Genomic DNA, 15890 nt, shown 5'->3' with positions numbered 1-15890 from the left:
TAGCACTCCATTGATTAGCCATCAAAAAAGACTTGCAATCATATAGGCACCTTCCTTGAATCTCATCCATATTACTCTTGTAATATAGAAATATGGCAGTCAATTTGTGCACTGCAAGGTCTCACAAACAGTATGCAGATAATGACTAGATAATCTGTATTTTTATTCACACTGGTTGCAGCATTAATATTGGTTAGAACACCAGGGTAACCCCTCCCCCCTATTCTTCCTTGACTCGTACTATGGCATCCTTTGTGTTCACCCGTGGCAGGTGGGGCATGGATTTGAAGGACCACACCTCATTTGAAGGACTGCATCTCTTGCATAGGACTGTCAGCTTGGGTGACGTGCTGAAGTCTCTGTTGGTTGGTGGCAGTGTTATTCCATCACTCACTCACAGAATTCATTTCTCACCTTCACATTTATAGTGGCTAGCTTTTGACAGGCAATTTTTTTTTATATGTCCCAAACAGTTTTCAAGATTCAAGGATGAAATTAAATAATCGGTTTTTGTAAAGATTAAACAATAATATAAAATATTTACAGTCCACGTGACGCTGCACCATTTTTGGCCCCTGTGTGCAAGCAGCTACTTAAAGTCCTTCAAGGCTGTTGCTCAATATTAAAAAGACAGGCAGTTTCCCAATCACTCCCACTGATGAGCTCCTTGCACTCATTTGGGTGAATAAATGAAGTTGACCCCAGAAAATGTCATGAACTTGATTAAGCTTGCTTCAGACTGATTGCTTTAGTGTTCGAAAATTGAAAAAAAAATCCATTCCACTCTTTCAATTTACACACAAACCTCACACTTAACAACTCTGATGTGTTGAATATAGATAAACTATCATTGCTGGAGCTAATTGGACTTCACATTCTATGGGGAATTCCCTAGCATGAATTTGTTTAGACCAGCATTTTAAAAAATGAAAACAGGGGCCAATTAATCTTCATTAACTACATTAATTATATTTACATGTGAAATGCAAAATTGTGCACGTCATTGAAAACTTCTAAATCAGAATAGTTTGACCTTGGAAAACAGAATAATTAATTGGGGGGGGGGGAGGAGATGATATCGGTATTTGAATACACATTTCATTGGAGTGAACAACACTATTATAAGCTAGATTGACAGCTAGTGACTGGAGAAAAAAGAACCAGTTTTCCTGTCAGTCATTGTGCCAAGTGCTAATATAAGGAAGAGAGCCCTGTGAGACTCTTACATTCTATAACCCTGAGCTTTGCAGGATTTGACCTAAAAGGTTGGATAGATGATGGTGCTTGCAATAGGAGCTAACCCTATTGCTCCTGGATAGGGGAGGGAGGCCAGGAATATGTGTAAGACTGAATTTGGCGGTCATTGTTCATGTTGACATTGTGCTTTTGTCATGAACTTACTTGCTAGAGGGAAGTTAATTTCTTTTTCAGCTCGGATAAGAATTTGCCTTTTTGCCATCTATAATATCATTGTAAATTTAATTAAGACAAGGTAAAGTTAAGATAATAGTTTCTCATTTACAATGTCATGAACACAGTAAGAAGTCTCACAAAATCAGGCTAAAGTCCAACAGGTTTATTTGGAAGCATAATTTGTTGGAGCACTGATCCATCATCAGAAGACTTCATACTGTGCCCACCCCAGTCCAACTAGCATCTCCACGTAATGTCGTGAACATAAGTGAATTATTACAAATAAACACAAACAAGTTTCTTTTTTCAAAATCTTGCAAAGTAAACTTGACACAAACACACCTACAATGTGTCATGATCGACGAGTGGAGTGATTCTTATGCCTGATGAGTCAAATTACCCTCACAGTCGAATGGAAACAAACAAAGAATAATCCACATATAACTGATAAATTAGATTAAGGAACAATTGGCAAGAGTGCTTAGTTAGTGGGAAAGTACAAGGGAAATTGTAATAAACTGGAAATAACTCAATATGGCTCCAACAACAGAGCTTATTAAAGTAATATAACTATATAGACAGAACACATGCACAGGTCCAGTTGCTTCTCCTTCCTGCCTCTGGCTGAAGTTCTTCCCCATTCCAGGAAGCACACCCTCGTTCCCAATTGGCCCACTTCCCACATGGCTGCTCCATGGAATCCAGCCCAATCATGTGACCCACAAGGAATCAACCCTTAAAGGGGTACCGCAGAAGTGTTTGATATTTTGATCCTTTGATATGTCAAGCTGTCCCAAACTTTGCCCTCATCCATACGCTTTGGTATGGTGATGCTTAACTGGCTCAATGCCCCAAAACCTTTCATTTCCTGCACTATTATTATTCAAGCTATTATTTTTGAGAGACTGACAGGAATTGAATGCCATTTATCAATAAAGCTGGATGGCAAAGCCTATTAATCGTTGGGCACCAACAAGCTGGACAAACATGCACTGGAAGATCTGAATGCCGGTTCTACAGTCAATAACAAAGCACTAAGGAACTGCATGCATAAATAAGGGAGTTACACACTCTACATTGTTGGAAAATAGGATTTATAAATTTATGGGGATGCACTGACTCAAAGTTCTATCATAGAAAATAATCACAAGAAGACAGGGTTCCCATGAACACCAAGCACTCATCTAAACATCTGAAACAAAATGCTATTATCACTCATGGAGGAACACAAACTGCAAGCAGATATTCCTAGATTACTCTGTGAATGCTTAAATCAGCAAACACCCACTAACATAACAATCTGTCCACTCTGGCCTCATTGTAACTGAGATAACATTGAAAATCAAAGGCATTGATTTGTTGGGAAGACTCTTTTTAGGACGTCAGCATGCTGAGATTTTAATATAAAAGCAAAGCACTGCGGATGCTGGAATCTGAAACAAAAACAGAAAATGCTGGAAAATTTCAGCAGATCTGACAGCATTTTATACTTACAACATTTATTCCTTTACAATATTTTTTTCTCAGTACTCTTGTGAGTTATTTTGATGCATTGGTTTGGTTCCAATGTCTGTTTAAATCATGATTCTTATTTTTAAGTATACTTTTTAAAAACTTTCCTTTCCAGTTCATTGACTTGAAAAAAATCAAAGAACACAACGTCTTGAGGAATATCAGATTAGAAGAATAAACATAGGCCATTCTATCCCTCAAGTCTGTTCTAAAGTTAAAAGTTTATTTATGAGTCACAGGTAAGGCTTACATTAACACTGCAATGAAGTCACTGTGAAATTCCCCTAGTTGCCGGACTCTGATGCTTGTTCGGGTCAATGTACCTAACCAGCATGTCTTTGGACTGTGGGAAGAAACCAAAGCACCTGGAGGAAACCCACGCAGACACAGGGAGAATGTGCAAACAGATAGTGACCTGAGCCAGGAATCGAACCCGGGTAGCCCCGATGCTGTGAAGCAGCAGTGCTAACTACTGTGACACTGTGCCACCCCCTACAATTACCATCTGCTTCAATCAGACCATGGCTAATCCACACCTCCATTTCATTTATCCATTTTAGCTCAATATCCTTCAATAACCCTTATCTAAAAATAGAACATAGAAGATAGAACATTACAGTGCAGTACAGGCCCTTTGGCCCTCAATGTTGTGCCGACCTGTGAAACCAATCTAAAACCCATCTAACCTACACTATTCCAATATCATCCATGTGTTTACCCAATGACCATTTAAATGCCCTTAATATTGGTGAATCCACTACTGTTACAGGCAGAGTATTCCACACTCTTACTACTCTCTGAGTAAAGAATTAGATCAAATACCTTAAAATCTTAGCCTTCAAAGCTCCAACTGACCCAGCTTTGACAATCCTTTGGGAGAAAGAGTTCCAGATTTGTGTGAAAAGCTGTCTGCTGATTTCTCCTCTAAATGGTCTAACTCTAATCTTATGATTATATGACCTCATTCTTGGTTCACCTGTTACAAAAAATAATTCCCCTGCATCTGCCATTTCCAATTCTTCTAACTCTTAAAACCTATTGATCAGAGCACTGTACAAACGCCTTTAATTCATTTAGAACAGTGGTAAATGCAGCAAGAAATAATATCCAGAGTTTGAAGTAGCATACTACTGCAGAGCATATTTTTGCTCAAAGAAAGTTTGGTATGAAGAATAATGATATAATAGGGTCTGCATCATTGCCACTTCAATATTCACATTTTAAGAGAACAACTACACTCAATCTTCTTCATTTTCAAACCTAACTTTGATCCAGAATTATTACTCCCTTCCCACTTGATCTAATTTTGTTCTTCTTCTCATTCAGTATTTCTTCACATAGCTCATTTATTCAGGTTTGTTGCTCAGTCAATTATAATTCACTGATTTGGTCTCTTTGGTCCAGAATCTTACTTGTGGATTTGTTACACCAAAATTATTACTCGTAGCCCGCTTGTCTCAGAATTATTACGCTTCTTCTATCTGATTCAGAATTATTACTAGCAGTTCAGTTGTTCACAATCCATTTGGTCTGATATTACTGGTCAGAGTTCACATGTCACAGTGATATTACTCACAGTATTTTTAATCCAATATTATTACTCTATTCAAAATGCCTTTGGGTTAGGATTACTCACAAGCCATCTGGTCTAGATTTGTTTTCTCACAGCCCTTGTTTTTTAAGTGGGGCTGGGGGAGTTACACAGACCATGTGCGATATTGACAGTAAAAGCCTCCAATTTCATTTTTTTAAAAACCTACAGCAATAACTATGGTGGCTATTCTTCCATTCTAATCCAGTAATATTTTGGCAAGTTGGGACGGGAGATTCACGTGTGCGCCGATTCACGGATTTGCACATGCATTCCTGACGCACACACATCTCCCACTGCTGGATATCCAGCATGGTCAGGACCATGTAGGAGACCAGCAGGACCAGCAGCTAAGTAATTAATACTTATTTTAATGTAGTTTGAATGTAATTATCAGGACCAGGACTGAATTCTTCAGGCCCAATAGCATCTCCCATCCCTCCATTACAAATTCACTCTGGTGGGGTTTAGAGTTGCTCCTCATTTTTGGAGAACTAGTGAGAGACCCCTCTGTAGTTAAGGGGGGCAATTTGCACCCCCCCCCCCAGGGGTTCAGGTGGTGGGAGGTGGTGTCCCCTGGGCATGGACACCCTGGCAGTGCCCAAGGGCAAGGTGCCCATACTCAGGAGGCTCCTTTGCACTGCCCAACAGGCATTGAACAGTGCCAAGGGAGCGAGGCCCAGGAGGTGGGGCTTAGGGGATGGGGCCAAGGGGTGATCACTGCGGGTGGGGATTCCTGCTGCCACTCTGCATAGGACTTGTTCAGGACTGGAGGGAGGCCAATGATCAGGGTGAGGGGTGTGTTTAGTCCTGTGGGGAAGGGGGGATCTGCCGGGATTGGGGGGGGGGGGCGGGTCTGCCTCCTGGGGGGGGGGGTCTGCCTCTTATAGAGAGGATTCGCCAGGATGGGGGTAGTGGAGGTGGGTATTGTCACTGCTGAGAGGTGGGGCTGGAGATCCAGGACAAAGAGCAAAGAGCAAAGAAAGTTAAGCATTGGATCAGGCCTTTGGCCCTCCAAGCTTGCACTGACCATGCTGCCCAATAAGAGGGACTGGTGTGGGAATAGGGGCCGTGATTGGGCCGGGGGGGGTGGAGGGGCAGAACTGCAAGGGTCCCAGGCTGGCCAACAATCGAGCTGTGGGAGGGCTCGAGGGGCTGACAGTCCCGGGCTTCTGCGCATATACAAAGTTCTGGGACTGTCAGACCCCGGTGTGAATAGGCCCCATCCCCTGAGCTTTCAATGATACTCATGATTGTGACCTCTGCAGTGCACAGAGTGTGGAAGATTCGAGTCTGAACTCCCACTGAAAAAACAATTATGGTTTATACAGTTTTTCCTGCAAATTCAGCACTTAGAACTTTTTTGGGAGAATCCCTCTCTATAAATTCACATCTGATGATTGGTAAAGAATCTTATCTGTAAGGTAGCTAACAAGCAGGCAATATTTTCCTCTGACCTTCAAGAATTATTCCAATAGTTCCACCATCAAAACAAAATGTAAGCATGAGCAGATGGTAATTGTATCAAAATATCCTTCTGTACCAGAGGTGAAATTTTAATAGTGTTGCATCCAATTATGTACACATATCAGCGATGTGCTGAACTTGGAAAAAGTAGCAATAAAGTGAAATTGCAAATGCAGATTGTATAGTTATCCAAAATTTGACTTCCTATTTCACTAGGGAATATGGTCTGATACCGGTCATTATTGAGTCAATTGCGACTTGGTAGAACCTCATCAGTACTGCCTTGCAAATAAAATGCTCAGCACCAGGACAAAGATTTACGCTGCAAACATATACCCATACAGATCTCCACTGTATGGCGTTTAAATTAGGGTGTTAAAGTTGGGTGCAATAAATGACCCCTGGGCACTAGCGCCCAAAATTGTGTTAATTTTCAGGTGTGCCTCTTTCTCTCATGTTTCAGCTGACACCCATTTGGATATCACCAAATATAAAATCTGCTGTGAATAGTTCTGGAATGTAATTTTTTTTAAATAAAAAAATCTGATATATTTAACTATGGCAACTTGGCACAGTTTGATTCATACAAATGAAAAGAGGCTTATCACTAAGAAAATCGTGATTTTAAATTCAAACGTTCAGTCCATCTCCCGTGCATAATCTCATTTTAAATAATTGCAGTTGACTTTAAAAAAGAATAACAGAACTGTTCGCTGGTTACATTTTTGTACAGTCATCAGTTACTTAAGACATTTATAAAAGAAGTGTATTCAAAAGCTTTTGAGCTATGCATCTTGGTGTTCTTGCAGCAAAAAAAGCTGAATCTTATGAGTCTCCTCAAAGATCCTCAAATGGTCACAATTAACAGAAACTTGAAGTAATGATTAATTTTGTCTAGGCACGGTCATTTTTGAATTTGGCCAGCTTCCACCGCACTGTTTACTTACACTAATGTGACAGATCCCGGAAACATAATTTGCATTGGATTTACTTGTGTATAAAATTCCATGATCGTTTGCATTGTTTTGCCTGATGTTGGGTGAACTGCTCTGAACCTCCATGACGCAACGGCTTGAGAGAACAAACAGGAGTTTCAAAACTCTTAGTACATTTGAAACAGCCCCAGGGATCAGTTTATGAAGTGCCAAAAGATTGAAGAGAAGCCGTTAACATTTTAAAAAAACAATTTCACCAAATTGGATCATATTCTGCTTGACACAGGAATCAGTTGGCCTCCAATGCTTTGCCCAGGAGTTAGACTGGAATCTGACTGCAGGGTTATACTGGCACTTTCATAACACTGTGGACTGGCTCTGTAATATGTAAAGGCAATGTCAAAGTGGCAGCATATAAGCACACCGGAATTCTGTGTCCTATTGTTTTTTAGTACCTTGACTTGCTTCTTCCTAGTTCCCTCATTATTTTCAGCCTCTTCATGTTCCTTGACCCCCTGGGGAAGATTGGTGTAATTGGCCAGGCCACTGAGAAGTGATGATACCATTGGGCTGGTATCCATTTCCTCCTGTAAAAAAGCAAGGGCAGAAAACAAAGTGGTGATTCATACTGCAAGACAACAATTCTAAATTAGTCTGAAAACACTGGAAATACTTAGCAAATCTGGCAGCATCTATAGATGGAGAACAGAGTTAACACTCTGAACCCATATGACACTACTTCAGAAAAGGTGTCATATGGATTCAAAACATTAACTCTATTTTCTCTCTTCACAGATGCTGCCAGACCTGCTGGGCTTTTTTCAACATTTTTGTTTTGTTTCAGATTCCAGCATCCGCAGTATTTTGCTTTTAATTGTAATTTTGCGCTCTGCATCTGGTTAGCTCTGCACGGCGAATCAATAAAAGCATTACAAAACCATTAGAGTCGAAATGTTGTTCATGCACAAGCAATGTGAACATTGTAAAGGCAGTGACACAAAATCCAATGTTATGAATTCAACAGTGGCTTCTGCAGGCTCAGTCTGACACTATCAGCATCTCAATAAACCAGATACATAAATCTAGTCAGGGGTTAATTATGATTCAGGGCTATCCTCTTCCTCGAAATGAATGTACAGAAATATTGTAAATAGTCATGATGATGTTTTATATTGTAAGCTTGAAAGAAGTCTATTGTTCAATACTGCAACATATTAAATGTGATAATACGATATGCTAGATTTCAACCTGGCTGCAACTTTGATTGTGGGCTTCAGATTCTTAAATGGAAGTGGGTTTTGAATATATCACTAAATGATATAATCCCTACTGTGTGGAGGAGGTCATTTGGCCCATCAAGTCGGCACCAACTCTCTGACAGTGCATCCCATACAGCCCTATCTACATAACCCCACATATTTTACCCTATAACCACCCCACTAATCTACATCTTGGAACACCAAGGAGCAATTTAGCATGGCCAATCCACCTAACCGGCATATCTTTAGGCTGTGGGAGGAAACTGGAGGAACCCGTGCAGACACTAGGACAATGTGCAAACTCCCCACAGATAGTCACCTAAGGCTGGAATTGAACCCAGGTCCCTGGTGCCAAAGTCTGAGGTAATTTGAAAATGTCACCTCTGTAACGTTGGCCGTACCTGATTCAAATTGTGGCTCAGTTTAGTTGGCCCTGGAGTTCCAACATAGGGTCTGCACCTGAAATGTTAACTCATCTGCTTCCCGTCAAATGCTGATTGACATGCTGAGAGTTTTCCGCAATTTATGTTTTTGCATCTGATTTTCAGCATCTCTGATTTTTTTTTAACATGCATCCAACCTGTTTATTTTACAGAAATTTTGGTTTGGGGTGGACTGAGAACACACCAAATCCACCTGATTCCTGAATAAGCTGAGAGAAATGGCAACGAGCAATCATTGTCTCTGATAGTTTACTTCTTTCACACATAATGTCCCTGCTAACCTGTAATACAGTGGATCACTTTTGTGGGGGATCCTGGAAGAACAGGTCCTGCTGAAATTAATGGTGGAACCTGACCTTCATTCCAATGCTTTGTTTCAAGGCCACAACCGGATCGAGATTAGGTGGATTGACCATGCTAAATTACCTATTACTGTTCAAAGGTGTATAGGTTAGGTGGATTGGCCTTGGTGAATGCATGGATTACAGAGAGGTAGGGTGGACTGGATGGGGTGCTCTTTTGGAGAGTGATCGCAGATTTGATGGGCCGAATGACTTCCTTCTGCACTGTAAGGATTCTATTGAGAGGACACCAGAAAAATTCAGCAGGTCTGGCAGCATCTATTAGGAAAGAAAGCAGAGTTAACATTTCAAGGCCAAATCTGTGGCATTGAGTGCCACAGGTTGCAATGTGTCTAACTGGAAGTTGAAATGCTGCTCCTTCAGCCTCACTAGAACACTGCAGCAGGCCAAGGTTGGACATGTGGGCATAAGAGTAAGGTGCTGAGTTAAAATTACAAGCAACAGGAAGATTGGGGTTGTGTTTGCGGACTGAACAAGGATGTTCCATAAAGCGGTCACCCAGTCTGCATTTAATCTTCCAAATGTAGAGAAAACCACATTGGGAGCAGCACAATAGACTGTTGAGAGGCTGGCTGGCTGTCAGACAAGGAGGAGTGTATAATTCTGGCCATCATGCTATCAAAAGGTTGTGGATGCTTTGGAGAGGATATGGAATAGGTTTACCAGGATGTTGAATGGTCTGGAGGGTATTAGCTGTGAGGAGAGGGTAGATAAACTTGGTTTGTTCTCACTGGATCAATGGAGGTTGAGGGGTGACCTGATAGAAGTTTACAAGATTATGAGAGGCATGAACAGAATGGATAGTCAGACTCTCTTTCCTAGGATAGAAAAGTCAAGTACTGGGGACATTGGTTTAAAGTGCGTGGGGTAAAGTTTAGAGGCAAGTTTTTTTATACAAAGGATGGTGAACGTTTGGAAAAATAGAGTCATCAGTAGGCCACCACTATTTTTCGCTGCCAGAGAGGGTGGTGGGGACAGGTACGATTGCAGCATTTAGGGGGTAACGAGACGAATGCATGAATAGGATGGGAATAGAAGGATATGGACTTCGTAAGTGCATACGGTTTTAGTTTAGGCAGGCAGCATGATTGGAGCAGGCTTGAAGGGCCAAAGGGCCTGTTCCTCTGTGGTACTGTACTTTGTTCTTTGAGGCCTTACAGGAAAGCAAGAGGAAAGAGGGAGAGATTTGGAAGGAGGAGAGAAAATTATGGGAGGGTAGTTTGAGAGATCAGAAGAGGAGGGGAGAAGATTGCAGGCTAGGGTGAAAATCAGGGGGGGGTGGTATTGCTGTTCCAGTCTAAGATGGTTTACTTGGAGACTCAAAGCAGTAGTGGGAAAAGGCCTGGCTTTTCCATGCAGCAGTCTTTGCCTCTTTTTGGCAGCTGGGTTTCTTGAGACCCAAGAAATTTCAGAGGTGGGATTTTTTTGTTGCCAGTAAAGGTGAGCACAGAAGCAGGAGGACAGGCACTTAGATCCATGTCATTAGTTTGCTGATATCACCCCTCCCCCTCCCCCCACCTCACCCCACCAGAGCAATTCCCCATAGACAAAATGGGGAGGCCACTAGCGCAACCGACCGCTGAAAATCTATTGTCAGAGATTGTCTGGGATCTACTGCCTGGGAACAGCCCCTTTGTTTGACCGTGGTCTCACAGTGACAGATTGAGGAACAGTACTCTAGGCAGGCTTTGAGGCCTTCCCACATGCCTGGCTTCAGCTGCAGCCTTAGGCTGCCCTATAGAATGGTTCCTCCCAACAGTGGTGGCCTACTGATGACTCTATTTTTCATTTAAACTGCAAACAGAATTAATTTTTGATCCATGTAGCATTCTTTGTTGTACAAGTCATCTTCATCCTGAAACACAGCAATGTATTTGCTCCTTTTACCTAGCAAAGATTTTAATGAGCACCAAGAAATATCACTTGTTTGCCAAATCCGACTGACCATTTCTTTTCATCTTATTTAGGCCTAAATGACAGAGCTCATTTGTACTGAATATTTTATTTATCGCAGTTAAATGTCCTTCTTCATCAAACATTATTTTCTGAAAACAAATTTAGAACTGAATATAGATGCCTCTTGCCTGTTCTGACAGATAATGAGTACATTACTAAAACACAGCCATGAACATGTCAAAATCTTAGATTCATCTTAGTGTGATTGGCCCGATTATCTTCCCTGCTATTCATGTGAACGGTTCCACTAAATAATCTTGTGAGTTGAATGCAAAATGCAAAGAATGTGGCTGAGGGTTCAACCAATTTTATTCTTTCTTGTGTATTAAATTTGATACTGATCAAACAGAAGGATGTTAATGCCAGGGATTGGAATACATCTCAGGCATTCAATGCTCGTATTTCGCACTTCTAGTTTTGATACAGAGGATTTAATTGGAGGCTGTATCATCCCTTGGCCAATTTTTCCCCTTACTTACTAGTGGAGTGAAATTAAATTATTCTCATCAATGTTCAAATTAAATACAGGTGATTTTAGAATCATAGAAACCCTGCAGTGCAGAAGGAGGCCATTCAGCCCATCGAGCTTGCATCAACAACAGGCCTTCATAAGAACATAAGAAATAGGAGCAGGAGTAGGCCATCTAGCCCTTCGAGCCTGCCCCGCCATTCAATAAGATCATGGCTGATCTGAAGTGGCTCAGTTCCACTTCCCTGGAAACCTACATGTTTACCCTGCTAATCCCCCTGACACTAAGGGGCAATTTACCATGGCCAATCAATCTAACCCGCACATCTTTAGACTGTGGGAGGAAATCGGATCACCCGGAGGAAACCCATGCAGACAAGAGGAGAACATGCAAACTCCACACAGACAGTGGTCCAAGCTGGGAATTGAACCTGGATCTCTGGCACTGTGAGGCAGCAGTGCTAACCACTGTGCCACTCCATGGTCTTACTATTATGTTCCCACACACTGGCCTAGATTTGGTATCAACCTGATTTCAACAATTGATGGGTTCAAATTTAACTGAGCATACAACATTTAGTTTTGAATCGGTCACCTGCTAGTTTTGATAAATTTGAATTGTGGGATATGCTGTCAACGTTGGACTTATTGCCCCTTGCTAGCATCCCTGAGAATGGGCTTGTGTACTGTTTATCTGAACTGAAGGAGTTCTTGTCGAGCTGCCACTTCCACAACAGCTTTAGAGAGGGAATTCTGGAATATCGGCCGGGAATTTTTCCTCCTGTTCACGTTGGCCGAGTTTGGTGATTGGAGTGGAAAATATTGTGAGAAGAGCCAAATCACGTTTTATGCCAATGTGAATGCATTACGCGATTGTCCCCTCCCCCTTGTCAGTGACGAGTCCATTTCCCAGTGTTCAATGTTGGGAACATCATTTGAATTCATTAGCATATAATTATCGGCCCGGATCACTCCTCGCCCCTCCCTCCCTCCCCTCAGAAAATCCATCCATGGTGGTGTGATGGCAGAATGGCGTGAATCACAACATGGGATGAACCTAGAGGGCTGCTCCAGGAGAGGTCAAATGAGTGTGGCACTCGGGGAAGAGCTCACCATCTGTGCACTACACTGGCACTGCCCGGGTACTGATCCCTGACAATGGCTGAGCATTATCCCCAAAACTAGGAAGGCAGTGTCCTGGCACTGTCAGAGAATGTCCCCTCACACTGTCCCCAACAGTGCCTTGGCAGTGCCAGAGTAGTGCAGGGGGCAGTGTAGGGGGGATGAAATCCTTTGCACCTGAGGGCCTTTAAAAATGATGGCCTGATCCTCGAGTGACTAAGTTGCTAGTGGGGCTGGTAAGTTACAGGTCACCCCACCAGTGGTATGTCAATTTTTTTTTCCCAATTTTTTGCTTTCAGTGGTTTCAACTTGGCTTTTTCTGCCTGCTATCAGCCTTTGCCGATTTCCAGGAAAATCTCATGGTCTGAAAAAAATACCCAAATGCTTCCCAAGGCACAAGCTAGGAAAATAGGACCCAGAGAGAATATATCCTTAATCACTAAGGAAGAAGAAAATTAATCAGGAGATGAAGCCATAGTAGTAATGTAACTGGACTAGTAATCCAAGGCCCAGGCTAACATTCTGGGATCACTGGTACAAATCCATCACACAACTGCTGGAATTTAAACTTAATTTATTAAATAAAGATAATTAATAATTCTGTCTAGCTAGCCTCAGTGATAGTGACCACAAAACCATGATCAATTGTTGCAAAAACCCTTTTGATTCACTAGCATCCTTTAGCTGGCCTACATCTAACTCCAGACCCAAATCAATGTGGTCGACTTTTAAATACTCTGAGAAATAGCCTAATAAGGATTTCAGGTTTTCAGGAAGGCAACTCACCACCATCTTCTCGAGAACAGTTAGGGATGGGCAACAAATGCTAGCCTAGCCAGTGATGCCCACATCCATGAAAAATTTAAACAAAGGGGTCTCTGTCATCGATGATTTACAGCTATCTTCAGCCCGAGGTGCTGAGTGAGTGATACATCGCGGCCTACTCCTGAGTTCCCTCGCATCACAGATGCCAGTCTTCAGGAAATTCAGTTCATTCCATGCAATATCAAGAAGCAACTGAAGGAACTGGATGCTGCAAAGGCTTGGGCCCTGACAACATTGCAACAGTCGAACTGAAGACTTGTGCTCCAGAACTAGCTGCACCTCTTGCATTTCAGTGCAGTACAGTTGTAACTGTGGCAGCTACTCAATAATGTGGAACATTGCCCAGGGACGTCATTGCCACACAAATCAGGAGGAATCCAAACCAGCCAATTACAGGCCCATCAGTCTACTCTCGATCATTAGCATATGATAGGAAGTGTCATCGTCAATGCTATCAAGCAACACTTAACGGACCAATAATCTGCTCATTGATGTTCAGTTTGAGTTCCACCAGAGCCACTCAGCTCCTCATCTTTTTCCAGCCTCTGTCCAAACCTGGGTCAAAAAAAAATCTGAACTCAAGAGTTAAGGCGAGAGTGACTGCCCTTTACATCACACATTTGGCTGCATGTGGCATCAAGGAGCACAAAAATAATTGAAGTCAGTGGGGACCAGAGGGAAAACTCTCCATTAGTTAAAGTCGTACGTAACATAAAGGAAGATAGTTGTGATGGTTGGAGGTCAATCATCTCAGGCCTGGGATGTCACTGAACAAATTCTTCAGGGTAGTGTCCTAGGCCCAACCATTTTCAGCTACTTCATCAATGACCTTCCCTCCAACATAAGGTCAGAAATAGGGAATAGAGGAAACTCACGCAGACACGGGGAGAATGTGCAAACTCCACACAGTTACCCAAGGCCTGAATTGAACCCAGGTCCAGGGCGCTGTGAGGCAGTAGTGTTAACCACTGTGCCACTCTACCGCCCTATAGAGTCGAAGGAAGAGATATTTGAAGGGGTGGCCAAATGATTGGCCAAAAAGGTAGGATTTGAGAAAGATCTTAAACAACAAGAGAGGGGAAAAGAGTTAAAGAGATATAAGGAGGGAATTCCAGAACTTAGGGCTGATGTGGCTGAAAGCATGCTGCACTTGCATTTCAGAACTGGAGGATAAAGCCCCAGGAGGGCTCTAGAGTGAGAGAAGGATAAAAAATGAGAAGATTGAGACTATGAAGGGGCTTGAGTGCAAGAAAGAGAATTTTTAGATTGGCGCCATTGGTAAAATGGGAGCCAATAAATACAGGTGTCAAATGAGTGTTGTGTTTTTAAACCTGCTGATATTCTCCATAACTGTGCTTTTAGGTTTTGGTTTTAGCACTGGCTGGCTCCAGGCCTGTCAGCTGCTGACAAGTGTGTTGGGTCTAATTGTATTTTGGGCTGTGGTACAAGGTGGGGCAAGTGGTGAAAGCAGAGAGCACCACTGAGGTTACAAACTATTGGTTCATCTTCCAAATATCGTCGTGTCACGGCTATTGATTCCAATGGAATGTCAATTTTGGAAGATCCCTCAGTATTTAGCAGCTGTTTTGCTGGTTTCAAGATATGCTTGTTTCCTCTTGGCTCAGTAACCAGGCACTCCACTGGGAATGCAGGGAGCTGCCCTATACCTGCTCATATTATATGAGATGTCAAACACGCTGCTCCCGAACTTGGAGTTTTAAATTGATATTGCCACTGATTTAATCAGTTCTTTACCCAGATAAAAATTCAAAGGTGCAAACTCTACCACCTCGCCTGCCCCGGAATCAGCACAGATGAGGGTCCCACAGTGGAATCCTGTGTTGACCTCGGATCAGATCTTACAGTTTCATCCAAGTGAGGCCATAACATCCTGCCCAAGGAGTCTAATACCACGATGGGTAAGGGGAGGTGAAGAGAAAAATAAGTAAGTCTGAATAAAGCAGGATCATTTTAATCAAAAACAGAAAATGCTGGAAAATCTCAGCATGTTAAAGTTTGAAAGTTTTTTTAAAACTTACTCTTCAAAATACTGAAGACAATAAATGGTAAAATGGGATTTGCAAAAATGAATTCAATGTAACAGCCTCAAAAAGAGCTCTCTACTGATGGCTCAGTAGACTCATGTGTTCCATAGTGTAGCACTGAAGAAAATAAGTCAATAGCATCCCAGCTGTGAAGACTGGTTTGTGTTGAATTCATTTCTTTCTGCTATGGTAAATTTGTGGACTGAGTGGTCTGGCAAATTAACTTCAGCATCTTCGGGCTGGCAAGAGCAGAATCACTCAGTCAGTATATCTCTAATTGTTGGCTCATGGGCCTTGCTGTTAAATATGCACTTGGATAAGCACAGCATCAGGCTCATCTGTGATGTCCCGAGGTTGAACAATCTGTTAACACTCATGAATTTTTTTTAAAATCAGTTTATCAAGGTACAGGAGAGCAACCAATGGTTGTGGAACCATCCAATCTGGGGGGAGGTGAAATACAGGTGGAACCATGCTGTAGAGATTAGAGT

The 15890-nt window shown here is 42.2% G+C and overlaps 1 protein-coding gene across 3 annotated transcripts in view; it reads right to left on the bottom strand.

The window, feature by feature from the left end:
- Positions 1-15890, bottom strand: part of LOC145353988 (solute carrier family 12 member 5-like) — a 1060877-nt gene that overhangs the window by 281500 nt on the left and 763487 nt on the right. For all 3 annotated transcript variants that reach the window (XM_080205049.1, XM_080205050.1, XM_080205051.1), the window contains exon 3: positions 7374-7505. In XM_080205049.1, coding sequence (XP_080061175.1) covers positions 7374-7505 — 132 coding nt within the window. The remainder of the gene's footprint in view (positions 1-7373; positions 7506-15890) is intronic.

Source organism: Carcharhinus amblyrhynchos, chromosome 16, assembly GCF_965287045.1.
Source record: "Carcharhinus amblyrhynchos chromosome 16, sCarAmb.v2.hapA, whole genome shotgun sequence".
NCBI lineage: Eukaryota > Metazoa > Chordata > Chondrichthyes > Carcharhiniformes > Carcharhinidae > Carcharhinus > Carcharhinus amblyrhynchos.
The sequence above is the reverse complement of the archived record's forward strand: the minus strand, read 5'-3'. Positions and strand labels throughout refer to the sequence as shown.